This window comes from Syngnathus acus, chromosome 15 (assembly GCF_901709675.1).
Source record: "Syngnathus acus chromosome 15, fSynAcu1.2, whole genome shotgun sequence".
Lineage (NCBI taxonomy): Eukaryota > Metazoa > Chordata > Actinopteri > Syngnathiformes > Syngnathidae > Syngnathus > Syngnathus acus.
The window spans coordinates 13,666,897-13,694,229 of record NC_051100.1 but is presented as its reverse complement, the minus strand read 5'-3'; the positions used below and the strand labels follow the sequence as shown (position 1 = coordinate 13,694,229).

The 27,333-nt window shown below is 43.2% G+C and overlaps 3 protein-coding genes and 1 long non-coding RNA gene across 7 annotated transcripts in view; 2 read left to right on the top strand and 2 right to left on the bottom strand.

Annotated features, from left to right (window-relative positions):
* The first annotated feature begins 547 nt into the window (after window positions 1-547).
* On the top strand, window positions 548-16,847 carry LOC119134922 (ankyrin repeat domain-containing protein 1-like). Of its 2 annotated transcripts, XM_037272176.1 has the most exons (9): window positions 567-739; window positions 804-971; window positions 13,121-13,249; window positions 13,329-13,436; window positions 14,923-15,021; window positions 15,103-15,201; window positions 15,418-15,516; window positions 16,019-16,117; window positions 16,205-16,847. In XM_037272176.1, exons 1-9 carry the CDS (start codon window positions 713-715, stop codon window positions 16,310-16,312), a joined length of 936 nt encoding a protein of 311 aa, XP_037128071.1. In that variant the 5' UTR covers window positions 567-712; the 3' UTR covers window positions 16,313-16,847. The 2 variants fall into 2 exon arrangements, with proteins under 2 accessions (XP_037128072.1, XP_037128071.1); XM_037272177.1 differs by lacking the exons at window positions 16,019-16,117; window positions 16,205-16,847 and adding an exon at window positions 15,598-16,007 and having other exon boundaries at window positions 548-739.
* On the bottom strand, window positions 10,520-27,144 carry LOC119134982. Its single transcript, XR_005100459.1, has 3 exons — window positions 27,113-27,144; window positions 26,278-26,281; window positions 10,520-10,808 (listed from the first exon to the last, which is right to left on the bottom strand). It is a non-coding gene; the product is annotated as an uncharacterized LOC119134982 (long non-coding RNA).
* On the bottom strand, window positions 20,311-22,779 carry LOC119134919. Its single transcript, XM_037272172.1, has 2 exons — window positions 21,612-22,779; window positions 20,311-20,393 (listed from the first exon to the last, which is right to left on the bottom strand). The coding sequence occupies exons 1-2, from the start codon at window positions 22,731-22,733 to the stop codon at window positions 20,364-20,366; spliced, it is 1,152 nt and encodes a 383-aa protein (XP_037128067.1). The 5' UTR covers window positions 22,734-22,779; the 3' UTR covers window positions 20,311-20,363.
* Window positions 26,110-27,333, top strand: part of LOC119134884 (kinesin-like protein KIF20B) — a 30,729-nt gene continuing 29,505 nt past the window's right edge. For 2 of the 3 annotated variants that reach the window (XM_037272076.1, XM_037272077.1), the window contains exon 1: window positions 26,110-26,318. The gene's annotated coding sequence lies outside the window, so the exon portion shown is untranslated. The remainder of the gene's footprint in view (window positions 26,319-27,333) is intronic. The other variant, XM_037272075.1, reaches the window with a different exon arrangement.

The following is a 27,333-nucleotide window of genomic DNA, read 5'->3' as shown; positions in this document are numbered from 1 at the left end:
ACAGTCAAGTGTACCCTTACACCATCGGCGACTCCCCCAATCACCACTATTTTGTCCTCCTGCCTGCCAGTGATGACATCGTCACATTTCACAGGTCACTTGTCTGGAGGCCAAAGATGGCCTACGTTGGCCGCCGTGACTCACTTGCACGAATCAGACAAGAGGAATGTTCCAGGAACTCCCGGCCTATCCTGTCATCTCTGAAAACGCGACATGTGAGCACTGTGTGTGTGCGCATTTCGGAGCAGCATCTCGGTAGACAAGGTCGAACCAATACAGCTGGCTCACTTAGAGAGTCAGTTTACAAAGGTGTCTGTATGCTTGGTAAATGCGGTCTGTCCAATGAAAGACGATTCAATGTTGATTGAATTCGATGCGTTCTCATATTTTAAACAAAAACCGAGGTTCCCCTTCAAATACATTCATACGTCCAGACAAAATCCAAGTCCATCAAAATCGGGTGTTGCCATTCCAAGATTGCAGTTTATGTCATCAAGTGGCTTCCATTTGAGGGGAGTGCGGGCAGATCAGCTTGCTCGCACGCACACATATTATGGGATGCCTTATGGCCCGGAGGAGGATTTCCTTACAGAGTGAGACCTCGGCCTGGCATGCACCAGCTGCATCCGTGACGGCTGTGTGGGCGGGGCGGCTGGCAGCTATAAGAGACAAACGCGGGCCGGGTCAGGCAGACAGATCGCACCGAAGCAAGATGTGGCTGCACAGCGTCCAGCAAATGGTCAGCGTGCGCACGTGCATTTGAGAACTAAGCATCAGAGTGACACTTGTCTTCCCACGTGCAGGTGAGCGAAAAGAGGTCAGAGGTCAACGAGAGCAGCGTCCACCACGGCCAGTACGAGAAGCGAGATGAAGGAGGCAAGCTCCGCTCGCAATGCCAGCTGCTGTCCGGCGACTTGTCGGATGACGACAGCGGTGGCGTGCACGACGAGGTCAGCGTGGTGGCCCTCAATGTGAGTGCGCACACACACACACACACAGGCACACACACACGCACACACACATACACGCATGAACGCACGCTTGCCATGGCTGAGAGTGGCAACAAGACAGCACCTTTGTGCTGTGATGCGGAATCCATGGAAACGTTGAGTGGACGTCAACTTGATGAGGTTATTTGCTGTGCTTGGGGCGCCGCCCTCAGGCGCACCACAGTACTTCACTGACACATTGAGCAAATTTTTGATGAAGAAAAAAATTGCCAATGTTGTTGATACCAATCCTTTGCTGATTCTAGTTAAACGCTAAATAAAATAAACAGTTCTACTCATGCAGTGCAAATAATATGTTAAGGATCCAAAGTAATTCAAAGATGCAAACGATACACTCAAGATAAAGTCTATCAGAGTTTTTGATGTTACTGCTAATTCTAAAAAATGTTTGGGCTAATTGATTGATATAAAATATGGAATAATTTTAATGTGTTGTGCTGATGCTGTGCTAGCATTATGCTACACGAGTGGAAATTGTAATGGTTGCTTAGATGAATACTTGGCAACAGGGCAGGACTGGGAGATTTTTTCAGGCCAGGAGTCAATTGTGTAACCAGGGCCACTGTTGGATTTTGTCCTCAATTTAGGGAGCGCGCTATCTGCGCCTCACGGCAAAAGCCATTGCCAATCACCTGTTATCCAATTTACTCACTGCATGCTCGTTTGATTTCTTCCGATTTAGGAAAATGCTAAGACACTGAAGCAGAAATTAGACTTACACAGGTTGGTTGAGTTCAATCACAATTCTTGTTAAGAAAGCTCTGTTTTCAGGAAAGTACAATACAGTGCTGGGCCTTTCAAGAGCAGAACGTCTCCATTCAGAAAACGGCCACATTCAAGGTTCTTTGGTCAGCTTATATTCCGTTGCACATGCCGGTGTGGGCCGAGTTTGATGGGTGATGAGTCTTTGGGGTGGGGCAAGTTTGCAGGAGATTCTGATTCCATGGGAGTGGGTGCTGGTTATGGGCGATTCGGTGTGTGTGGGGGCTGTTGTCTTCCATCCCGTCTTTCGGCCTTTGCGATCATCTTTGGCCGAGTCCTTGGCTGGCTCCCTCTGGCACCTGCTGGTTTTTATCTCCAAGTGACCTTCCTGTAAACATTCTCCTCCATTCTTGCACATACTGTCTCACCTCATTCTTTCATCATTCTTTCAATTTTGTCATTTTGTACGAAATTATGTGAGCTTTTTGGCTGTCACATCATTAATCTATTAATGTTCCCTGACTATGCAAAGTTTGTTCTCATCATTTACCATGTTTTTGTTTGTTTGTTCTTTTGATACTCCATGTACTTGCTTACGTCATCATATTCTTAGTTTAATCATGCTTCCAACCATATCTTTTCTTTGTTAGGCAAAATATTTCCCTCTGTCCAGAACGTTCAGTAGTAATCGAAAACTGGCATCTAGCATTAGTCAAAACATAAGATACAATCAAGTACTGAACATTTTTAGACGACTTTGGCAGTGTCCGTGATTTAGAGAATCATCAGGCATGCATTAAACAGTTCCTTAAGGGTCATTAAGCTATTCAGGCAATATATCAAAAACATTTGTTATTTCAAAGTGCTCAGAAATATAAGATCATAAAGTTCAAAAAACCTTTGTCATTACCACCTATCAAAAATGTCTAGTTCTGTCTTCTTTATTGATTTGGTGTGTAGGTATAATTATATGCTTAAAATGTTTCTTTTATTGATTTAATATGTGAATATACTTTTCTGCTTATGTATTTTATTCAATGAGGTTTAAGCATTTCTGTTTTTGTAGCTAGGCAGGACTTTTTGTATTTTGACCCCATTCCTTCACCACCCTGCCCTTGCCCAGACGTGCATGTTCACACCCACACTTAAATGCATGGGCACAAGCAAAATGCATTTGTGCACACACACATGGACACAATCATTCTTTGGGTTTTGTTGTGGGTGGTACCGGGAAAAACAAATCAAAATCTCTAGAATGTGGGCGAGCAAAATAATCAAAAGGTATCTCTGAGTCTGACTGTCTGTCTGTGTCCTGAGTTGGCCTTTCCCTTGCACTGCTCCCTTGACTTGTCTTGCCAGTATACTCTGCATCTGCTGGGAGTGTCAGAACAACCAGCATGATAATTATATTATTGACAAGAACACATTTAATCAATATCAAAAGAATGATATGGTTAAATATATGCTTTTTTCCCAAATGTTTCATGCATAGTCATAGCCTATAAAATTCCATGCATTGATAGATGACTGTCCTTTACCTGTCAGCTGCTCTGAGTTAGTACTGGGCCTACTTTCTGAAGCACCAAAACTGGCAATATTTCCACCTTTGCATAGGAAACATAGACATATATTTTAATATTAATTTAGCCAGGGTCAGTTACAAAGTTTAGAGCAGCGGTGGCCAACCCGCGGCTCGCGAGCCGCATGCGGCTCTTTGGCTAGTTTCCTGCGGCTCTTTTACGTTCATATCAACATTTGTGTTTATTTTTCGTGCGTATTTGCTTCGCTTGAGTTCAATATGGTATTTCGGTCAAACGCGCATGCGCGTGAGGTGAAATCCCGCAAAGGAGGAGGGACAAACAGAGCGATTGGTTTTGCTGGCTTTTTAATGAATGGCGACTGTGACTACGGGGGCCCATTAGGTCCAGAAAAGCTGACAAGACGCTTGCCAAAATGGCAAGGAAAAAATGCACAGCTAAACGAATATATGACGATGAACACAGGACGTTTTTAACAGAGTTAAAGTTGTTTTTTGTTGAACGCTATGGCAAGCCATTCTGCCTGATATGTCGGACGTCATTGGCGCATTTAAAAGCTTCAAATGGTCAGCGCCACTTCAGCTCACTTCATGCCAATATCGATAAGGACTTTGCAAAAGGGACTGAATTTCGCAAGCACAAGTTTGGAGACTTTGAAAAGTCGGGCAGAAAAATAGGTACAGTTTTTCAAAAAAATTACGAAGAACTCAGAGACTGTCACACTTGCATTGTTTCAACTGGCTTGGAACATTGCACGGGCTAAAAAGCCATACAATGAAGTGGAGTTTGTTAAAATATGCCTCAGTGACGTTATTGAAATCTTGTCTCCTGAAAACGACAAACTAAAACGAATGGTCTGTCCCGCCACACATAGTAAGTGAAAAAACTTATGTTTTTGTTTGTGGAATTTGTTGAACTGAGAGTTTGTCTGTGTGAGACAATGCACACAATGTTCATTGTTGAAAATGTGGTCTTTGCTCTGTGGTTTTAGTACTGTAGGAGTCAATTTGTCATTATCATGTTGGTGCGTGACATAATGTCACACAATAAATTTGGCTGAGCAGAGGGGGGTGTGTGTGTGTGTGTGCGTGTGTGTGTGTGTGCGTGTTTGTGTGTGTGCGTGTTTGTGTGTGTGTGGGGGGGGTGTTCATGTGTGCTCATGTGTATGATGTGGCTCTTTGCGATGACACAGTAAAAAATGTGGCTCTTAGTCTCTGACTGGTTGGCCACCCCTGCATTGTGGCATCACCGAAACCAAAAAACCAGAGATGGGGACTCGAGTCACTGTGACTTGGACTCGAGTCGACTCGAGTCGCTGTTTTGATGACTTGTGACTTGACTTGACAAAAAATAAAAAAACTTGAGACTCGACTTGGACTTGGAAGTTAAAGACTCGGGACTTGACTTGAAACACGATGACTTGAATGACTTCAGTGTTATTTAGTTTATGTTTTCAGTTTGAATATAAAATTAATAATACATTTAAAAAAATAATATCGATAACACGGTAGGAGCGCAGGCTGAGAATGGCGTTGTCATAATTGGATCACTACCCTTTCAATCAATCAGTCGTGCCCTCTCTACGTACCTAACGTGTTTATTGGAGAATCACGGCCCTTTATATCAGACATGCACAAACATGTCAGCGGGAGCGGTACCGCGAGTCATCACCTTCGGCTATCGTAATTACTAGGGGTGTAAATCGCGGGTTTTGTCACGATACGATATCATATTGATACAAAGATACACGATACGATATTTGCCGATATCTTAAAGCCTGCTGTGATTCATTCACGATACATCACGATATAGTGCTCTACGATCGATATAGAACAATATCCTGATTTATAACAATTCATACGCAAAATCAACAAGGTACTGCAAACTCTTTATTTAGGAAATTACAAAGTGCTTCCAAACGAATGACTTGAAGCCCAAAGGGGAGCGAATTTCCTCGTCTTCTTGGACACTAGCCATAGCACCAGCCCAGGAGCCGCGTAGTTGTCGGCTCCCCTTTCACGTGCCTGCTCTGCTCACAACACAACACGCCGCGCACTGCTCCCGGAAAGAGGAAGCAAGCAACAATGAACTGGATTTCAAAATAAAGTCGCGTCTAATGTCAGAGGTCAAAAACGGGCGATATAGATCGATGTTTACGTTTAGCATCGATGCCAACAAATCGTAGAGCATTATATCGATTAATCGATGTGTATCGATGAATCGTTACACCCCTAGTAATTACCTTTATGATGGCAAAAGACGGACAGCACAGTGGAAGATATGTAAGCTCTGGTGTCTCCAGATGTTACAGATGAAACATAAAATGTTTCTAATGCTTTTTAATGTGTTTCTTCTTTCAGATTTTTTTCAGATTCTTTTATCATATTTGCAACTCAAATGTGTCAGACACTGTCGGCAGACGTTGATTTGTTTAGATTGAGCTGTCAATAAATCAGTGTATGAGGTAATTTCTTATTTGTTTGATTCCATGGTGTATTTTGCTGAATATCAGTAATCACAGTGCAAATCCAAATTATTGTCATATTTTTTAAACAGGTTAGACACATTGGACAATGATGGTTACTTAAAGTTACTTATATCTTGTCTTTTCACGTTACTAAGATCAGATTCTGCGGGTAAAATTGCAATAATAAGGTGTCTTGACTTGGACTTGACTTGACCTATTTAAGGACTTGACTTGCCCAAGAAAAAAATGACTTGGGACTTACTTAAGACTTTAAGGTTAAGACTTGGGACTTACTTGAGACTTGGATATGTGTGACTTGGTCCCATCTCTGCAAAAAAAACAGAGAAACTACGCCTCTGCATAGACATGCGCCTGCCTAATAAAGCTGTCCAAAGGGAGAGACACATATCACCTACGGTGGATGACATCATAAGTCAAAGTCAAAGTCAGCTTTATTGTCAATCCCTTCATATGTCAAGACACACAAAGAAACCGAAATCCCGTTTCCTCCATCCCACGGTGACGAGACATACAAGTAGGCGACACAAAACAAAAACAAGAAGGCACAAACCATAAATAAAAAATAATAAATAAAATAAAATGAGCGATGAATAAATAACAGACCAATAACCTATTAAATAAGAGGGGCAAAACCGAGCCAGTGTGCATACAGCAAGAACAGGACGCTACGCTGAAAGGGGGAGCGAGTTCAGGATCCTAACAGCCTGGAGTACGAAGCTGTTGGAAAGTCTGGTGGTGCGGGAGCGCAGGCTCCTGTACCGCCTCCCAGAGGGCAGAAGTTCAAACAAAGAGTGAGCGGGGTGACTCACATCACTCACAATCTTGGTCGCCTTGCGGGTGAGATGGGAGGTGTAAGGGAGATGCATGATCTCAACGGCGCCACCATGTTCTCAAAGCTGGACCTCAATGCAGGATATCACCAACTTGAACTAGCACCTGAGTCCAGATGCATCACTACATTCTCAACACATATTGGACTGAGACGGTACACACGCCTCATTTTTGGAATCTCTTCAGCAGCAGAGGTCTTCCAACACACAATCCAAAATGTGCTCCACGGAATACAGGGAGTCAGAAATTTCAGTGATGACATCATCATTTTTGGAACCACCCCTGCAGAGCATGACCGCTCCCTGGAAGAAGTCTTCATAAGACTCCATGAAAACAATCTCACAATTAATAGAGATAAGTATGAGTTCCACAAAACATCTCTGGAATTCTATGGCTACATCTTCTCAAAAGACGGTATCTCACCTGACCCGAAGAAAATACAAGCCATCACACACATGCCACTCCCACAGGATCCGAGTGAGGTCCGCAGCCTACTGGGGATGGCTAACTACAGCGCTCGTTTCATCCCGGACTTCTCCTCAATTACCCAACCACTGCGTGAACTCACAAAGAAGGACACGGAGTGGTCATGGAAAACGGAACATACAGAGGCCCTTAATCGACTAAAAGACAGGCTGATCAGCTCTACTTTCACCCCGAGAGAAAAACAAAGGTCATTGTGGACGCGAGTCTAGTTGGTCTCGGTGCAATCCTGGCACAGACTGACAAGGTGGAAAACAAATCATACATCGTAGCATATGCAAGTAGGGCTCTGACCCCAGTGGAACAGCGATATTCCCAGATCGAACGAGAGGCGCTGGCTATTGTTTGGAGTTGTGAGCATTTTCATTTATACCTATATGGAGCTGAATTCGTTATGATCACGGACCACAAACCGAGCTCATCTTCAACAACCCAAAGTCCAAGCCTCCCGCTCGGATAGAAAGGTGGGCCCTCAGACTGCAACCTTACAAGTTCAAAGTTGTTCACAAACCTGGAAAATCAAACCCGGCAGACTACATGTCTCGCCATCCACAAACACTTCACACGCCCAGTATCACAGATGACGTAGACACAGAAATGCATGTCTCCTTCATTGCAACACATGCAGTACCCAAAGCAATGACACTCGAAGAAGTGAAGAGAGAGACTCAAGGTGATCCACTGTTACAACATGTTGTCAAAATTATTCACTCAGGTAACTGGGACGGCCTACATGACAACGCCATACAATTTGATCAGTCAACTCTGAGAACATTTTACAACATTAGGGAAGAACTTACAACTGTGAATGGAGGCAGTCACGTTCTTAAGAGCACCAGACTCGTCATGCCTGTGACCCTGCAATCCAGAGCACTTGCACTTGCTCATGAGGGACATCAAGGCATTGTCAAAACTAAGCAGCTGCTCCGAGAGAAAGTCTGTTTTCCGAAGATAGACAAACAGACTGAGGAACTGATATCCCGTTGCCTTCCTTGTCAATCATCCACACCTAAGACTGAGCATCAACCACTGCAAATGTCTGAACTCCCACAGGGGCCTTGGGAAGATGTTGCAGTGGACTTCTGTGGCCCCTTTCCTTCAGGTGACTACCTGTTAGTCATCATAGATGAATATTCAAGATTTCCCTTTGTGGAGATTATGCCGTCCACATCGGCATGCAAACGCATCCCTGTCATGGACAAAATCTTTTCAACTGTGGGAATTCCAAAAGTGGTGAAAAGCGATAATGGGCCCCCATTCTCAAGCAAGGACTTTTGAGACTTTGCAAAATACCTTGGGTTCCACCACAGAAAAATCACCCCCTACTGGCCATAGGCCAACGCTGCAGTTGAAAGATTCAACAGGACTCTGACCAAAGCGATACACACGGCTACGCTGGAAGGCAAGCCGTGGAAACAAGAGCTATACAAGTTCCTCAGGAACTACAGTGCAACACCTCATCACACCATCAACCAGCCGGCTAAGGTGTTCTATGGTCGCCCCATAAATATAAAACTACCATCCATCTCTCATCCTCCCAGTGATGAAGATCTCCGTCGGACAGATGGATTGAAGAAAGACAAAATGAAAAATGATGCAGACAAAAGGAGGAACACATCACACTCTGTACTCAAGGAGGGTGATGTTGTCCTAATACAACAGAGGAAAACAGGAAAACCTTGTGACACCGTTCAACCCAAACCCCTACAAAGTCATCACAGTGAAAGGAACAATGGTCACTGCACAGAGACATGAACACAAACTCACAAGACATAGATCACACTTCAAACTCCTGAAACACAAACCGGAAGTCCCATTCACAACAGGAGACGGTGATTACTGTGATGATGACAGTGTTAATTGTCAGGTTTAATTCACTGACTGAATAACTATTAAGAGAAGAGCATCAGCAAACAAACCACAAGTGAGACGGAATATTAGTTCTTTTCTCGCGAGGAGTGCAGTACAGATCGCTTACAACAATCTCACTACACTAAATATCTGTACGCACTCCTGCGCTTTTTATTTGGATTGGCCCTACCCACAAAATGAGATAAAGCCCCTAAAGGGGAGGGGAATAGCACGTGGGCTTTGTCTCGTAAGCAGAAAAATCACAAGGTGTTACATATTAAAAAAGGAACAGTATGATGAGGAGTATGAGTGATCAGCAACCATTCTTTGTGTCTGTGATGAAATCAGGAAACATGAGTGATCACTTGCAGGTTCATTGGGGGGTGCAAGATAGCGATGAGGCATGTTGTTGATCAGATCAAAAGGGTCTTTGTTAAAAAGGAACTGTCTTGGTAGATGTCTTCATTTTGCTGAGTTGTCCGCTGCGACCTGTCGGATCCAGCTGTAACCTCTCTCTTCTGTGGTACATCATAAAAACAGCAAGGCCAAACAGCAAGCATATATTGCAGTAATATTGCAGTAAAGCATCGATTAGAGAACGCATGATAACATATATATACATTTTTCTAACATTAATGGACAAGCAGGTGATCCTGAACACGTTAACCCTGAAGCCAGGAGGTGATGTCCTGTGAGGGTAAACAGACGACCTCCTCAAAGACTTATCACTGAAATATAGCAAAGGTTATGTAGAGTGATGAGACACTGACAAGTTCTCGCCACCGTTATGTTTGTTATTGACACAAGAGTAATGTGTGTTCAGTACTGCTCAGAGATGTTAAGCCTAGTTATTTGTTCAAACGTTTGTATATCTGATTTTGAACTAATAATACAGTACGGAATCACAATTTTATATTACTGTATTTTGGAAGCCACTTTATTTCTATTAATGTACATTCTGTCAGGGTAAGTAAAGCTAAAACTAAGGAAGGACATTTCATTTAAAAGAAAAGGAGAGATGTAGTGTTGTGATAATTAGACGCTACCCCTTTAAGAGACTGAGGAAGTCAGAGTGTGTTGAACAATGATAGAGTTGTTGCTGTACAGCAGACCCTGGGCAAAATACTTTGTGCGTCCCTGTCCGGCCCGCATGAGGCCAATCGTAAATTATATTTGATTACAACTTAATTAAAAAAAAAAAAAAAAACTGTGTCGTGCGTGCAATACAACTGTTTTGCTTCTATTTTGAAAGGCGTCGCACTTCCGTGTAGCGTACGTGTTTGTGAGCTGTGCGTGAAGGTGAACAGTGCGAAGTAATGCTGCCCGAGAAATGTGTGCTGACCCTCAGAAAAGAAAAGTTGACAAGGAGCGCCGTGTTTTCAACAAGACATGGACTGCCAAGTATTTCTTTACAGAAATGAAAGGTAAAGCCGTGTGCCTGATTTGTGGTACACAGGTCGCTGTGTTTAAAGAATATAATTTGAGTCGCCACTACACGACCAAGCATGAGAAAAAATACATCTGTCTGATAAACAGCGCGCATCAGAGGCTGATGCATTGCTAGCAAAACTGCAAGCCTAACAAGGACTTTTTATCAAACTTCACACCCAGAGATGCAGCGGCTTTGTCATTTGAGGAAAAGTTAAATAAGTTAAGAATAAATTGTACTGATTAATGATTGTTTTTTTATTTGACCTATACACCACAATTTCACATAGCTTAATATAAATATAAACAGAATAATTGTATTCTTCTAATTACCAGTACCAGCTATTTAAAATAAATAATTTAGTGCATTTTACAATGGAAGAAAATTGAGCAGGTTTAAGTTATCGTAGGTGTGGCCCTCTGACACAACTCAGGTTTTTCATGTGGCCCCTTGTAAAAATTAATTGCCCACCCCTGCTGTACAGGCTAAGTGAGGAGTATATTATACTACCTGTAACTGTGCGTGAAAGTTATTAAAGCTTCAACTTAAAAGATATAAACTGAGAGGACATTCAGTTTCTACATCGTCAGTCTCAATGTATCTCACAAAAGAAACAATCTGTGCATTCCCACTGACATCTGTGGATTCATCCAGCTGGAGTGAAAAAGAGTCTCCAAGTTTTCCAACAACTTGTTCGACAATGTCCGCACCCATTTTGTCTATTCTGCGGCAAACGGTGTCATTAGACAAAGGCACAGTTTTTAATGTATCCGCAGATTTTTTTGTCTAGCATAGTGTCGGCCAATACAACAGCAGCGGGGAGCAGCAGCTCTTCAGCTAAGGTGAACGGTTTTTTGGCTTTAGCTACGAGCAAAGAAACCGCATAAGAAGCCTCCAGGGCTTTGGCTGATGTAGTGGAGGCTTTTCGCATTGTGTTTTGGGATGACTTGAAGTCAGAAAGTTTCCTCCTGAAGAACTCCGGTGGCTTACCAACATGGCATCCGTGTTTTGTGGTGAGATGCCGCTGGAGATGTGCCGGCTTCATGCTAGCGTCGGCTAATTTCTCCCCGCAAAAAAGCACAGCGCTTTGGGTGGGTTACAACTTGTGGACGTACATCCCATCAAACAATAGTCTTCCATGTACTGTCGGTACTTTGTCGGCTCTGGTTTTGCCTTCATTTATACTTGTTTCTCCGTGTTTTCAACAGCAGCATCGCTGCTACGCTTTAGCCACGTCTCCTTGTTACGGTCAAGGCAACCGCAGGTGACTGCTATTGGTTTGTAGAGAGTCCGTTTTTTAAGGATTAAAATTGAATACTGAATATAAAACATACATTTGTATTTCATCAAACTTTTTATAACTAATTCTCAAGACAATCAGGCTTGCTGGTTTTTTTTTTTTTTTTTCTCACGTATTTTGGCAGTACCTCCACGTACCCCCATTTGAGAACCAATGTCATAGCCAATCACCTGTTATCCAATTTACTCACTGCGTGCTCGTTTTATTTCTTCAGTTTTAGGAAAAGGCTAAGACACCGAAACAAAATTTAGACTTACACAGGTTGGTTGAGTTCAATCACAATTCTTGTTAAGAAAGCTCTGTTTTCAGGAAGGTACAATACAGCGCTGGGGCTTTCGTGCGGCAATGCTCAAGAGCAGAAAGTCTCCATTCAGAAAAGGCAACGTTCAAGGTTCTTTGGTCAGCTTATATTCAGTTGTACATGCCAGTGTGGGCCGAGTTTGATGGGTGGAGTCAGGATGTGTGGCAAGTTCGCAGGTTTGATTCCATGGGAGTGGGTGCTGGTTCGGTGAGAGCTGGTTCCGTGGGGGTGGGTGCTGATTATGGGCGATTCGGCGTGTGCGGGGGCTGTTGTTTTCCATCCCGTCTTTCCGCCTTAGCGATCACCTTTGGCCGGGTTCTTGGTTGTTTTCCTCCTGCCGCTCTTCCTCTGGCACCTCTACCGGTTTTATCTCCAAGTGTCCTTCCAGTGTAAACCATTCTTGCACATACATCCACTTCGCCCACTGTCGCACACCACCCATTCATCATACTTTCAATTTTGTCATTTTGTACGGAATTATGTGAACTTTTGGCTGTGACATCATCAATTTGTTAATGTTACCTGACTATGCAAAGTTCTTACTCACCACTTACCATGCATTTGTTTGTTTGTTCTTTTGACACATATCTTTTCATTGTTAGGCAAAATATTTCCCTCTGTCCAGAACGTTCAGTAGTAATCCAAAACTGGCGTCTAGCATTAATCAAAACATAAACTATAATCAAGTACTGAACATTTTTAAACGACTTTGGCAGTGTCCGTGATTTAGAAAATCATCAGGCATGCATTAAACAGTTCCTTAAGGGTCATTAAGCTATTCAGGCAATGTATCAAAAAACATTTGTTATTTCAAAGTGCACTGAAATACATATCAGGTCATAAAGTTATAAAAACCTTTGTCATTACCACCTATCAAAAATGTCTAGTTATGTCTTCTTTATTGATTTGGTGTGTAGGTATAATTATATGCTTAAAATAATTCTTTTATTGATTTAATATGTGAATATACTTGTCTGCTTATGTACTTTATTCAATGAGGTTTGAGCATATCTGTTTTTGTAGCTAGGCAGGAGTTTTTGTATTTCGACCCCATTTCTTCAGAATATTCCGCTGTCTGCAGCCCGCGGGCTGTGCAAGTCCATGTCTGTCCTCAATGGCCTGACCTGGCTGCATAAAGGTTAAATTATCAAAAAGGTATCAAATGAAGGTGATGGACCATGTTGCAGATGGACAAATGTGGACGGCTGCGTCTGGAGACGGTGGACGACCTGTTCAACATCTTGCAGCTGAGGAAGAGGAGACGCCAGAAGAAGGCGCCTGTCTGCAGGAAGTCTGCGCTGTCCACTGAGATGCTGGTGAGACAAACTTTGTCCGTGGCAAGCAAAACGCTGCCGTGGGTGCGTGCGAGCGTGACGCCGTCTTGATGCCTCACAGCCCGACACGGTGGAAGCGCCGCTGTTCCTCGCTGCCGCCGTGGACAACAAGATGGCCGTCGTGCACAAGTACCTTAACGAGGGAGGAAACCCCGATGCCGTTGACCACGTGAGTTTTGACACGTGCGAAATGAGGATCAGAATTACTCCAGTCATGAGTGCGGCGAGTGGTACGTGCTCCCTCTAGTGGTCTGCAAGGATCATTCGTTGAAGTCCAAACGCCATACATTCTGGTTTAAGTATAATACGTTTGATAATATGATTGATGTTGTTGAAAACTAAATCTCGCTGGAGTTTTCTTTATTGTTTGCACATTGTGGTCATCGAACACATGAGAGAAAAGCTCTTTGTGGTTTTGGATGAGCACTTAACTACTCCTGTTAGGGGTGTAACGATTCATCGATACACATCGATTAATCGATATAATGCTCTACGATTTGTTGGCATCGATGCTAAACGTAAACATCGATCTATATCGCTCGTTTTTGACCTCGGACATTAGACGCGACTTTATTTTGAAATCCAGTTCATTGTTGCTTGCTTCCTCTTTCCGGGAGGAGTGCGCGGCGTGTTGTGTTGTGAGCAGAGCAGGCACGTGAAAGGGGAGCCGACAACTACTCGGCTCCTGGGCTGGTGCTATGGCTACTGTCCAAGAAGTTAGTGTATAGTTCTCTGGTATTGCAAGAGAATGTTTTTTTTTTTGCATTTGGATTAGAACATATGGTCAAGGTGTAATGTTTACTACATTCATTATAAAGAACTTATTTTAGTTTTGTAATTAAATAGTTCAGTAATGCACTTTAAAGTTAATGGTATTACAAAAAAAAGAAAGAATATTCATTTTTCTTTACTTACTTATATGAGAAAAAATATAGGAATTTGATAAAGTTCAGTGTTAAAATAAGCACTTTGTATACTACAATACTCTTGTAATTTCCTAAATAAAGAGTTTGCAGTACCTTGTTGATTTTGCGTATGAATTGTTATAAATCAGGATATTGTTCTATATCGATCGTAGAGCACTATATCGTGATGTATCGTGAATGAATCACAGCAGGCTTTAAGATATCGGCAAATATCGTATCGTGGTTCTTTGTATCGATATGATATCGTATCGTGACAAAACCCGCGATTTACACCCCTAACTCCTGTTTGAATGTCACTCTTCTCATCGCTGCTCGCTACTCCAAGTAAAGCGTCTTTGAAAAAAATTTGAAAAGCACTCGGCTCATGAGTGCGTTTTGAGTAGAAATTGCGGCTGCTGGCTGAAAAATTCAATGGTCGTGCTGTATTGTTCAATTTGGAAATGTTCTGGTGAACACCCAAAACATATTCTGGAACCTCGCCACTTCGCGTTGACTGACAACACTTGCGAGGAGCTGCCGCAGGCCGCAGCCAGCGTCCGTATGCTGGCGCCTCAACTTCACTTACGTCCCCGCTCGGCACTCATGACTTCGTTGACTCTGGGTCGGTCTAGTTTTCATTTGGAAGTGTGACATATGGTCACCAAGCCCGCCGGTGTCTTTGCCCTTGCTCCACTCGCTGCTCTAACTGGTCTCTCTCCGAGTGACGAGCGTGCGGGTGTTTGTGCTCAGTTCCAGAGGACTGCCCTCCACAAGGCTTCCTTCAAAGGTCATGTGGAGATCATGATCACGTTGCTGGACGCCGGCGCCACCATCGACAGGAAGGACAAAGTGAGACCGATGTGGATCCGTCACGTTGGGATGTCGCGGGAAGGAATTGCTAACTCGCATGCGCGCGCGTGTGTGTGTTAGCTGGAGTCGACGGCGGTCCACTGGGCCTGTAGAGGCGGGAGCCTTCCTGCCCTTCAACTACTACTGCAGCGCGGCGCCAAGATCAGCGCCAGAGACAAGGTAGCCCTCTCACCTAGCTCTTGAATCGGTGACTCAGATTAGAGCTGATGTTCACCAACGGGCTTTTCCAGCCCCGTTGAATCTGAGCAACCTTCAAACTTGAGCCGCTCTCTTTGTTGACCTCATAACGAGCTCATATTGCTGCTTAATGTGCCTCCGGTGCCCGCTGGCTGGAAACGGGCGTTCCAAATGTCCTTAGCTTTGTGTCATGTGCAGCTGCACAGTTGCCCTCTACACGTGGCTGTCAGGACGGGACATCTCCAGTGCGCCGAGTACCTCATCCACTGCAGCGCCGACGTCAATGCCAGAGACAGGGTGAGCGCTCGCCAAAGAAAAACATCTAGTCCCGACCCTAAGCGGAGGGCTTTTCTGATGCAGGAGGTGCGGGGCCCGAGCGGGGCTGTCCGAGCCCCGGATTCAGTGTAAAGATTAGCTCGTCAGCAAGCCTTGCGAAAGCCCGATAATGAGCCTGATGGTTTGAATCAGCTGTGTTGCACTCGGGTTGCATCTACAACCGGCTGCATGTGGGGGGGCTCTCTGGACTTGGACACCTTTGCTCTCGAGAGAAGATCTGCTCCCAGAAGGCGCAAGTGAATATTTGGGTCCAGAGTCAGGCGCTTTTCTCATCAGGCGGTACAGCGTCTGGTCCCCAGTAAGGCTCCCTCCCGAGAAAAATCTCCTAGTCCAAAGAGAACACTCGGGTCCGACATGAATTCTCCTAGCTTCTGGCTCTGAAATGAGTTTGTTGTGCCAAAGTCAAAGTTGGCGGCAAGTCTGACATGACACGTGTGTGTGTGTGCACGTGCGTGCGTGTTAGGACGGCGACACCTGCATGCACGACGCGGTGAGGATCAACCGCTTCAAGATGATCAAGCTTCTCATGATATATGGCGCCAGTCTGAACCTCAAGAACTGCGTGAGTATGCGCCCAAAGTGCTTGGATGGCTCTTTTCTCGCGTGTGAGCCCGCGTACACCACGCTCACGTGTCCTTCTGCACGATAGGACGGGAAGACGCCAATGGAGACGCTGTACTCGTGGCAGAACGGCGCCAAGAGCCTCCTGTTCAACTTCAGCGAGGAGAAGGCGGAGCTTAACGAGAAGACCATGTGATGTGGTTGCCTCCCGGCAGCCGATTGTTGACGTCTACCGAATGTGAAAAGCGCCAGCGGGACGTTATAGTCAAATGTTGCTGGACGACATTTTGGGCTTTTTCTTCCCGTTGTTGACTCTGCCTCATTTTTTCCCCCTTTTTCCTCTCGATTACAGACGGCCAGTGTAAACCTTTTGGGATGTTTTGATCAACTTGGAACGAGCTTGTGTCCCCTGATGATAACACGGCCAGATGTGTTAGCTAGCAGCTTTAGCATGTTTCTTTTTCGATTATGAGTGAGAAGTTGTTGCAAGGAATAAAAGTAAAGTAAAGTAGGTGCAGATGGATCCGGCGTATCGCGAGGATGTGAGAAATGACACTGAGGATACGTCATTTTATTGAAATGTTTGTGGACAGGCAAGGGGGCAGTGTGTCCCCACGTTTCCATTATTTACCGCTTTTGATTTTTGGACAGGGAAGAGGGTCAGTGTGTCCTCACATATCAATTTTTTCCTCCCTTACACATATATAAATAAATTGTATTTTGGTCATGTTGTCATGATTTTTTCTTTCTGAATTCATTTGTCCGAAAAAAATTTACCTGCAACTGGGGGCTCGCCGTCTTCAAAGTCAAAGTCAAAGTCAGCTTTATTGTCAATCCCTTCATATGTCAAGACACACAAAGAAACCGAAATTCCGTTTCCTCCATCCCACGGTGACGAGACATACAAGTAGGCGACACAAAACAAAAACAAGAAGGCACAAACCATAAATAATAAATAAAATAAAATGAGCGATGAATAAATAATAGACCAATAACCCATTAAATAAGAGGGGCAAAACCGAGCCAGTGTGCATACAGCAGACAGCAAGAACAGGACGCTACGCTGAAAGGGGGAGCGAGTTCAACCTCTCTTCAACTGAGCCACGCCCCCCCCACACCCCACCCTTGATGACATCCCACAGGGCGCTGGTGTTGAGGTGCTAGTTAGCCAGTTCACTTACTTCCTTGATTTGACGTCTGTAAGGAGGAAGTCTCCCTCTTTAAAGTGGATTGGATGGGGGGGTCACAGCGAGTTGCAAAACGGACATGAAAGTTGCCAATAAAGTTAACTGGCTTGAGTGGTTTCTGTTTGCTGACTCATCAATTGTGTGAGGGAGCGAGCGGACGGATGCTCGCATTTGCTGGTGCGTCAGTCTCATCAATTAAGTGGAGTTTTGAGTTTTTCCTTGCCCTCTTGGGAGTTTAAGATCAGGGGATGTTTAAGAATTGCCATTTTTCACATGTCCTGAGTGTTGTTAGTCACCTAAATGTTGAACAGAGGCTGTGATGTACCGAAGTCAAATTCCTTGTTTGGCACGCCCAAACATGGCGAATAAAAATTCTTGAATCTTGATCGGGAGCGTTTCTCGTCCGCCCGTTCAGCCGTGCATACATGGTTGTTATCCCATTCTTGATTAAATTTAATAACATTTTAAACACACCACTGTACATTTAAACACACCACTGCAGTATTCTTACCTTTACTTGTAAATTAAGTCCATTCTCCTGTCCTTCTGGATGAAGATCTCGATGACAGGGAAAGCAATAAAGTCGATTTTTGGCAGCACAACCACAAAGCCAGTCTTTTTTAGAGTACCAATCCTTTTGAAGCGAACGTGTTGTAGTCCGTCCCGGGAGGCCCGTAGTTTGAATTAATTCTCGCAAATCTGGCGTTGGTCTTCCCTTACTTATGATTTCTTGCTTTGACTGAAAGTCAAGTTTTGAAAAATGTCTTATTTTCGAGATTATATCCTCCATTTTCAGGGAAAATAAAGCCAAATAGCAACGCGTTAGCACCGAATGTTGTTGGTTGTTTTTCTTTTCTTACTCGTGTCGTGAACTATTAGCCGCAGGCTCACTATCGCCCCATCTTCTAGGCAAAGGTACTGGCTGCCTCAACGCTCGTATTTTCCCGCTGACTGCAAGCACGCGCCGTTTGCACGCGCTCAGTACAGTGTGTGAGTGGTGCACACTCTCACACGCACGCCCTGAGAGGCACAACCTGTCACTGCCTTAGCCTCCATGATTCTCGTCTCCCGTTGTTATTTGAACAAGAAATACAGCTATTTTGACTATGAAAATGATCCAAATGTATAGGAAACACACCAAAATTGCATTAAAAGCATAGACCACAGGACAGATATTATATTATGTTTTATTATTGTTGAGTTCTTAGAGTTTTCTTCTTCTTCGGCCATGTTCTCTTAATAATGCACACACTTGGTTGGTTGATTACTTTTCCCGTTTATTTTATTGTCCGCAACACAGGAGGGCACAAATACACGCACATCAAGTCTTGGATGCGGTTCGCGCTACATAACAACCCGGAACAGGAAGTGAAGTCGTCCATGATCACCAAAACAAAATCACCTCCAAAATAAAACGACAATTTAAAAGAACATCTTTCCACAACAAAAGATAAACCAACACATTCACTCAGGAGAACATAAATCCAACACCCCCCCTTGTTCTCATGCTGTTAACCCATAGCATCTTTTGCATTTCCAAAGAACCATTTTTGAAACTTTCTGAGTCTCACTTTTGTAACTGGTTTTGTTAGTATGTCTGCAGCCATTTCTTCTGATGGACAGTATTCAATGCAGATTTTCCCTTCATTTAACGCTTCTCGAATGAAGTGATATTTCACATCAATGTGCTTCGACCTCTGTCGGTTCACTGGATTTTTACTCAAAGCAATGGCCCCTTGGTTGTCCCCAAACAGTTTGGCACATGTGTACCTTTTTCTGTCCATCCCGTTTAACAGTTGGATTAAGTACATGCATTCTTGAGTAGTGGTTGCAAGACCAATGTATTCGGCTTCACATGTCGAGAGTGCCACTGTAGGCTGTTTCTTTGTCTTCCAGGATATTACTGGTCCCTCTTTAGTAAGTGCAAAACAGTACCCTGTTGTACTGCGTCTATCTTTTACAGAGGATGCCCAGTCAGAGTCACTGTAAGCAATTAGATCTAGGTCCTCACTGCTTTTCTTAAAGATCAGTTCAAAATCATTTGTGCCTTTTAGGTATCTAAGGACTTGTTTTGCTGTTACTAAGTCCTCTCTCGTGGGTTGAGCTAGTGTTTGAGATAGTCTGCTAACAACCCAGCTTATATCTGGTCTCGTACACGTCATGGCATATATCAGACTGCCCACTATTTCTCTATACTCCCTTGGGTTAACTGTCCCATTTGTATCACTTCCTCCACTTATAGTAGTGTCCGTTTTTAATTCACACGGTGTGGATCTGGGTTTACATTCTGACATCCCAAAACGTTCCAACATTCTTTGAATGTACCTCTTCTGATTCATCCTGATTTCAGCCTCTTTTTGTATAAACTGGATACCAAGAAAACTGGATATTTTCCCCAGGTCTTTCATGTTAAACTTTGACCTCATTGTTTCTTTGAATATGTTCAACATGTTCATATTGCTAGCCGCAATGATCAAGTCATTTACCCAGATGATAACCAGCAGAGTTTCATGGTCAATGTCTTTCCTGTATACACAGTGATCAGAAAGGTTTCTTTCAAAGTCATTTTGTTCAAGGTAGTCATTCAAGAGTTTGTACCAGTTTCTCCCTGATTGTTTTAACCCGTAAAGGGATTTCTTTAATTTGTACACCAAATTTTCTCCTGACTCTGTTTGCTCAAAACCTTCTGGTTGGTCCATGTATATTTCTTCCTCAATGGGAGCATGCAAATATGCAGTTTTAGCATCCATTTGGTGGATAATAAGATCATTCTGGACTGATATTTGCATTAGGGTTCGTACAGATGTCATGTTTGCTGTTGGTGCAAATGTCTCGTGGTAGTCTATTCCTTGTGTTTGGTTGTAACATTTTGCTACAAACCTGGCTTTGAATATTTGTCCTTGTTCATTTTCTTTGAGGGCGTAGACCCATTTTCCTCCAATGGTATTTCTACCATTAGGTAAAGTAGTCAGTTCAAATGTGTCATTCTCTTTCAGGGATTTGATTTCTTCTGTCATTGCCTGTTTCCACATTGTTGCCTTTGGTGACATCAGTGCCTCTTTATAGGTTTGGGGAATTCCACATGTTGCTCTGTAACAATAATCAACACTTACAGAATTTACATTAGCTAGCACTTTGCAGTTAGATATGTAATCCTCTAAATATTTAGGAGGCTTTCTTTCTCTGTTAGGGTAGCGTTCAGTTTGGTTTTGATCATCACCCTCATTTCTTTCTGTGTCAAGGTTTGTGTTCATTTGTGTTGATTTCTTCTTCTCTAGGAGTTCTATTCTCTGCTGCATTTTCATTTTGTTGTTCTGTACTTTCCTTTGAAGGCACTACATGCTCATAAGTCTGAATTTCTGTGTCACATTCATTAGTCTGTGTTTGTTGTTCAACAGTGTTCTTTTTGATAAATCTCACGAGTCTGTGTTTTGACACTTTTCCTGTGTGGGGGTAATAAACCAGGTATGCTGGGCTATTTTTACTATACCCCACAAATATTCCTTTTCCACATCTGGGATCAAGTTTCTTGTGATCATGTACGTATGCATAACAGTCTGACCCAAATATCCACAGTTTTGAGAGATCTGGTCTTTTCCCTGTTAACATCTGATATGGTGTACTTTTAGTCCTGTTACTGTAGCATCTGTTGCGAGTGTGTGCTGCATTTTGAATGGCATAAGGCCATAATTCTTTTGGCAGCCCCTTTTCTAGTAAAAGACACCTCCCCATTTCAAAGAGAGTTCTCCATTGTCTCTCAGCTGTGCCATTCTGATGAGGAGAATATGGCGCAGATGTCTCATGTTTTATACCTTTTTCCCTTAAAAGAGACTGGAAGGAACTGCTTGTGAATTCAGTGCCATTGTCCGATCTAATGCACTTAACACTGCCATATGGTGCACAGTCAGCTAGAAACTTTGCTGTGGCCTCTGTGGTGTCACTTTTCTGTTTTAGAAAGTAAACTGACACTGCCCCTGAAAAATCATCTGTGAATATTATAGCATATTTGTGACCACTTTGGCCACTTGGTTCAATGGGGCCGGCTAGATCAGTGTGCACCAACTGTAATGGCTTACTCGCTTTTGGGTCGCTTTGTCTGTTTCTGTCGTTAGTGAATTTCCCTTCTGTGCACACATTACAATCTAACATGTCACTGCCTGTGATTTTCATGCCCTCTACAACATCAGGTAGCTTTAACACATCTCTAACATTACAATGTCCTAAAATTTCGTGCCATGTTTTCACATCACAAGTCAGATTAACAGTGTCACAGGACATCATGTCATTGAATGATGTTTCATTATTTACCGTTTTCAAATAGTAGAGTCTGTTGTATTCTTCGATGTAGAAGACTGTCCCATCTTTGTTCACCAGTTCACTCTGTCCCTTCTTGAAGATCACCTGTGCTCCATAGGTTGTAGCTGCCTTCACTGAAAATATGCTCTGAGGGTAGGATGGGATGAACAAGGCATCTCTCAATGTGATGGTGGTACAGTGTCCTTGTACGTCCTGTAGAGAGACGTTGGCATCTCCCCTCTTGAGTGCGACGTTATTTGTCCTGGATCCATCAGCAAGCTCCATGTAGTGTTTCTCAGGATCAAAAGTCTCATCAAACTTTATGAACTTGTTCTTCTCCGTAATGATGTGTGAAGTAGCACCACAGTCCACCATTAGTCCTTCTCTTCTTATGTCAGTAGGCAGAAGTCTTTGACTAACTTTAAATACAAAAGTCTGCTCTTCTTTCTTGTCCTCTTGTTTTTCTACAGTTAGTTTAGCATCATCTCTGTACTTGGTTTTTCTTCTACATGTCTCATCACTGTGTGTCGAGCTTCTATGGTAGCTACACCATCTAGGTGTTCCCTTTTGGCGACAATCTTTTACAAAATGTCCTCGGTTTCCACATCCATGACAGATGATTGAGGTTAAATCAACCTTCATCACATGATCTGTTTTCACTTTGTTGTCGAATTTCTCGGTTTCCTCATAACTTCGTAGGTTGCTTTTGAACTGTGTGAATGTTAAATCTTCACTGCTTTGAGTTGTGTGAATAGCAAATGGCTTGTAAGCTTCAGGAAGCCCCTTTAATATCATAGCGATAATAAGTCCATCACTGATGACTTCTTTTGCATTTCTTAGGGAGGTCACTGCTTTTTCAGCTCGGATAATATAATCTATCACTGTCTCATCAGGTTTCTTCTGTAAAGACGTCAGCTCTGTGTACAGTGCGATGATTCTAGGTTTGCCTTTACTATCGTAGTGGTCACGGAGTATTTTTAAAGCTTTTCTTCCGTCGTCAGTCGCATCTCTCATTACCAGTGAAAGGCTTTTATCATCAAGAAACTGAATCAGTTCAGCGTAGCATTCAGCATTCTTCTCTGCATCTGGATTATTGTCTGACAATATAGTGTCCTTTAGGCCAATGATCCGCATGTGGCCGAGAAACTTTGTCTCCCAGAGTTCGTAACCGTTTTCGTCTCCGTTGAGCACTAACCTCTGCCATCTTCCTCCTGTTGTGTTACGCCTGGGCCCATAACCTGTTGAGTTCTTAGAGTTTTCTTCTTCTTCGGCCATGTTCTCTTAATAATGCACACACTTGGTTGGTTGATTACTTTTCCCGTTTATTTTATTGTCCGCAACACAGGAGGGCACAAATACACGCACATCAAGTCTTGGATGCAGTTCGCGCTACATAACAACCCGGAACAGGAAGTGAAGTCGTCCATGATCACCAAAACAAAATCACCTCCAAAATAAAACGACAATTTAAAAGAACATCTTTCCACAACAAAAGATAAACCAACACATTCACTCAGGAGAACATAAATCCAACAATTATATTATTCATTTTTTAACAACTTATGGTGACAGCTGAGGAAACCATGTTGAGCCCTTTACCGCCCCTGGTGGCAAGGTGAGGCACTGCCTCACCTGCCTCCTATGAGTGCACGTGCCTGCGGGCATCGGGAAGACGCGGAAAACGTCCCAGGTGGCGGGAAGCAGGCAGCCTTGCCTCCAAATTTTGTGAGCTCGCATGTGGCGCGTCCTCGAAAAAAGGGTGGGAGTGTCGCCCTCATCTCAAATTCCGAGCTTAGATTTAGGCCTCGTTCGATTAACGTATTTAAAACATTTGAAGTTCTCACTGTCCGATCCACCGCTTTACCGTCATTTTATCTTGCTGTTATTTACCGTCCACCCGGGGCCTACTCTGGCTTCCTGGACGAATTTTCAGAATTCGTGGCTGATCTAGTGACAAATGCGGATAATATAATTATCATGGGCGATTTCAACATCCACATGAATTTACCGTCAGAGCCACTTACTTCGGCGTTTCAGACTTTAACTCGTACGTTTGGTTTTACGCAAGCCGTACAGGCAGCAACGCATAAGAATGGAAATACCTTAGATCTGGTATTATCCCGAGGACTTGCAACCTCAAATATAGCAGTACTGCCATACACTACTGTTTTGTCTGATCATTACTTAATAAAATTTGAAATTTTAGTTCCTTGTCAAAGACAAGAGAGCAATCAGAATTATAGCAGCCGTAATTTTAACTCCATGACTGCAACTGCGCTATCTGAGTTACTGTCACCGGCAACCGCCATTTTTCCCGCATACATCGGCTCTATCTTACAAATGAATTCAATGCGACATTGTTAAATGCCATCGACTCTGTGGCGCCGCTACGTCTGAAAACTCGCCTTAGATTGCCTACTCCGTGGTTCACAGATGAAACACGTACGCTTAAGCAATTATGTAGAAAGCATGAGCGCAGGTGGCGTTTAACCAAACTTGACGTTTTCCATCAGGCATGGCAGGACAGCCTATAAAGATGCGCTTATCTTAGCAAAAACTCGTTATTTTTCGCAAATCATTAATCTCAATAAAAACAATCCTAAATACCTATTTGATACAGTGGCAAAGCTAACACTACGCCAGCCGACCCCCGATAGCTCCTTCCACTCAGCTGACGAGTTCATGAAATTTTTTGCTCAAAAGATTGAATCCATTAGGGACGAGATCAAGAATACTGTTGGATTTTGGTCCACAATTTAGGGAGCGCTATCTGCGCCTCACGGCAAAAGCCATTGCCAATCACCTGTTATCCAATTCACTCACTGCGTGCTCGTTTAATTTCTTCAGATTTAGGAAAATGCAAAGACACTGAAGCAGAAATTAGACTTACACAGGTTGGTTGAGTTCAATCATAATTCTTGTTAAGAAAGCTCTGTTTTCAGGAAAGTACAATACAGCGCTGGGCCCTTCAAGAGCAGAAAGTCTCCATTCAGAAAAGGCAACGTTCAAGGTTCTTTGGTCAGCTTATATTCAGTTGGTGTGGGGCGCGTTTGATGGGTGATGAGTAGTTGGGGTGGGGCGAGTTCGCAGGAGAGTTTGATTCCATGGGAGTGGGTGCTGGTTATGGAAGATTCGGTGTGTGTGTCTTTCGGCCTTGGTGATCATCTTTGGCCGAGTCCTTGGCTGTCTCCTTCTGGCACCAGCTGGTTTTTTATCTCCGAGTGACCTTCCTGTAAACATTCTTCTCCATCCTTGCACATATGCTGTCGTACCTCATTCTTTCACTTATCGAAAAGCTGGCGTCCCGCATTAGGCGACATATGACGTTTAGTCAAAACACAAGATATAATCAAGTACTGAACGGTCAAGACGACTCTGGCCGTGTCCATGATGTAGAGAACAAACATCAGGCATGCATTACACAGTTCCTTAAGGGTCATTAAGCTATGTAAGCATCATATCAAAATACATTTATTTTGCAGTGCACAGAAATACATATTGAATCATAAAGTTGTAGCAACCTCTGTTATTATCTTGCATCAAAGAATGTCTAGTTATGTCTGCTTTATTGGTTGATTCCATGAATATACTTGTCTGCTTGTATACTTTATCCAAAGAGATGTGAGCGTATCTGGTATTGTGGCTAGGCGGGTTTTGTGTCTTTTGCCCCTATTCCTTCAATACCATTCCAATCGCTCAGTCGAGACCGCCGTTTACCAGCGCTGATGATCATGCAATAACCCTCTCAAATTTTAAAAGCGTGTCCCTTGAAAGGCTTACACAATTGGTTAGTGCGGCTAAACAAACAACATGTTTACTCGACCCGCTTCCAGCCAAACTACTTAAAGAATTATTTCAAATTTTAGGACCGTCCGTCTTAAATATAATCAATCTGTCTGTCTCCTCTGGGATAGTGCCAACAGCCTTTAAAACCGCTATCATTAAACCGTTACTTAAGCGACCAAATCTTGACCCGGACTGTCTCAGTAATTATAGACCAGTTTCAAACCTCCCATTCATAGCAAAACTTCCTGGAACTACACAAAGGTAAGGATAACCGGTTAAATGTATTGAAGAGAACCTCAATGTTGAATAGATGTCTAGATCATTGGGACTTTAACTTAACTTAGATGTTCAAATGATCACTAGCTAATAGCGCTAATCGCGCTAATAGCTATTAGCCATCATTCAAACGTCTACTCAATAAACGTCTAAAAAAAACTCACATATAGACGTCTAATATACGTCTATCCCGTAGACGTCTAAAAGACGTCTATGGCATAGACGTATATATTTGTTACACTTTTAGACGTGTTTTAGCCGAGACGTCTGGTTAGCATATAGACGACTATTAGACGTCAAAATGCTCGCAGGGTAAGGTGTCACAAAAAGCAAATAAAGTGAAGTTACATGAGAGAAGCAGCTCGATGGTGCGGGCGGCATCTGTCAGATTCTGTCCGCTAGGGGTCAGCATCGTAACTCAAAGCATATAATCAGAATAAAAGAAAAAAAAGGCCTCTTGCGATTGGCTTGTTTCAAACTGAGAGCGCCATTCAGCTACCTTGGTTGATTGTTTTTCTTCGACTTTCCTTCATACCAGAATTTTTTTTTTTGACTTTTCAGGCTCTCGTTCTTGTGACGTTTACGTCTTGGGTCATTTTCCAGACTTTTCCTTCACATTTCTCTTCAGTGATCTAATGTGTGAAGACGGCCTGGCAGGTGAGTGTGCAACATCCTCCACTAATCCATTTTCAACACCGTTTATTCAGTTCAGGGTCGCGGGGAGTGTTGAAACCTATCCCAGTTGACATAAGGCAAAAGGGAGACTACACTATGAATGGTCGCCGGGGCGCGTGTATTAATATCAATACGTAAATTAAGATAAATATATGGAAATAGAAACGCTCTCGTTTTTCATCTTGGCCCATTTTTACGTCCACAAAATCGACAGGAGCTCGTCGTTTAGCAGTTTGCTTTCGAATGACGTCACTTTGGTATGGAAATGTAAACGAGACGTTTCGTTTCACGTGTTTATTGAGGATTTGAACAGTTTTGCAGTCCGACAATTTCCATGTTGCTTGTGACGAATCTGTAGTCGCGAAATACAAGATTACTGAACTGGCTTTGCCACATCTGGATTCGGGGAGCCAGTTTATGGACTTTGTTACGTTTATGGCAGAAAATGTTACGTTTCTGACCCTTGAGCTAGACTTTCTGTCTTTAAAGTTTAAACCAAATGTTCGGTTCTAGCCGACTTACTTGGCAATTTGTTATTTATGTTCAGCGGACGTTAACCACGAGCGAGTTTGCAGTTACTTTAAAATGACACAGTCGTGTTTAAATGTTGATCAGAAGTAGGGAGAAGAAAATATTTCGCGCCCCCCATGCTTGTATCCTTATTAACATTAAAGAAGAAAAAAGAAAGATCGCCTTACAATAAAGATAATTTTATTAACAATTGTTAATAAAGTTTTTCTTTATTGTAACCTTGTTTTATTAGTCTGTAACAGAACAGATTTAAAGTGCATCACTTTGCCTGAAATTAAAAGAAGAAATTACAGTGGAGCTTCGGTTTTCGACCACAATCCGTTCCAGAAGGCGGTTCGAGAAGTGAATCGTTCGAATTCCGAATTTGTTCATTTGCGCATTTTTGTCCGATCGCGCAACTGCAGCGCACCGCCGAACGCGAAACCGTGGCGCGTCGCCGACTGCGCAACTGCACCACGCTGGTCGC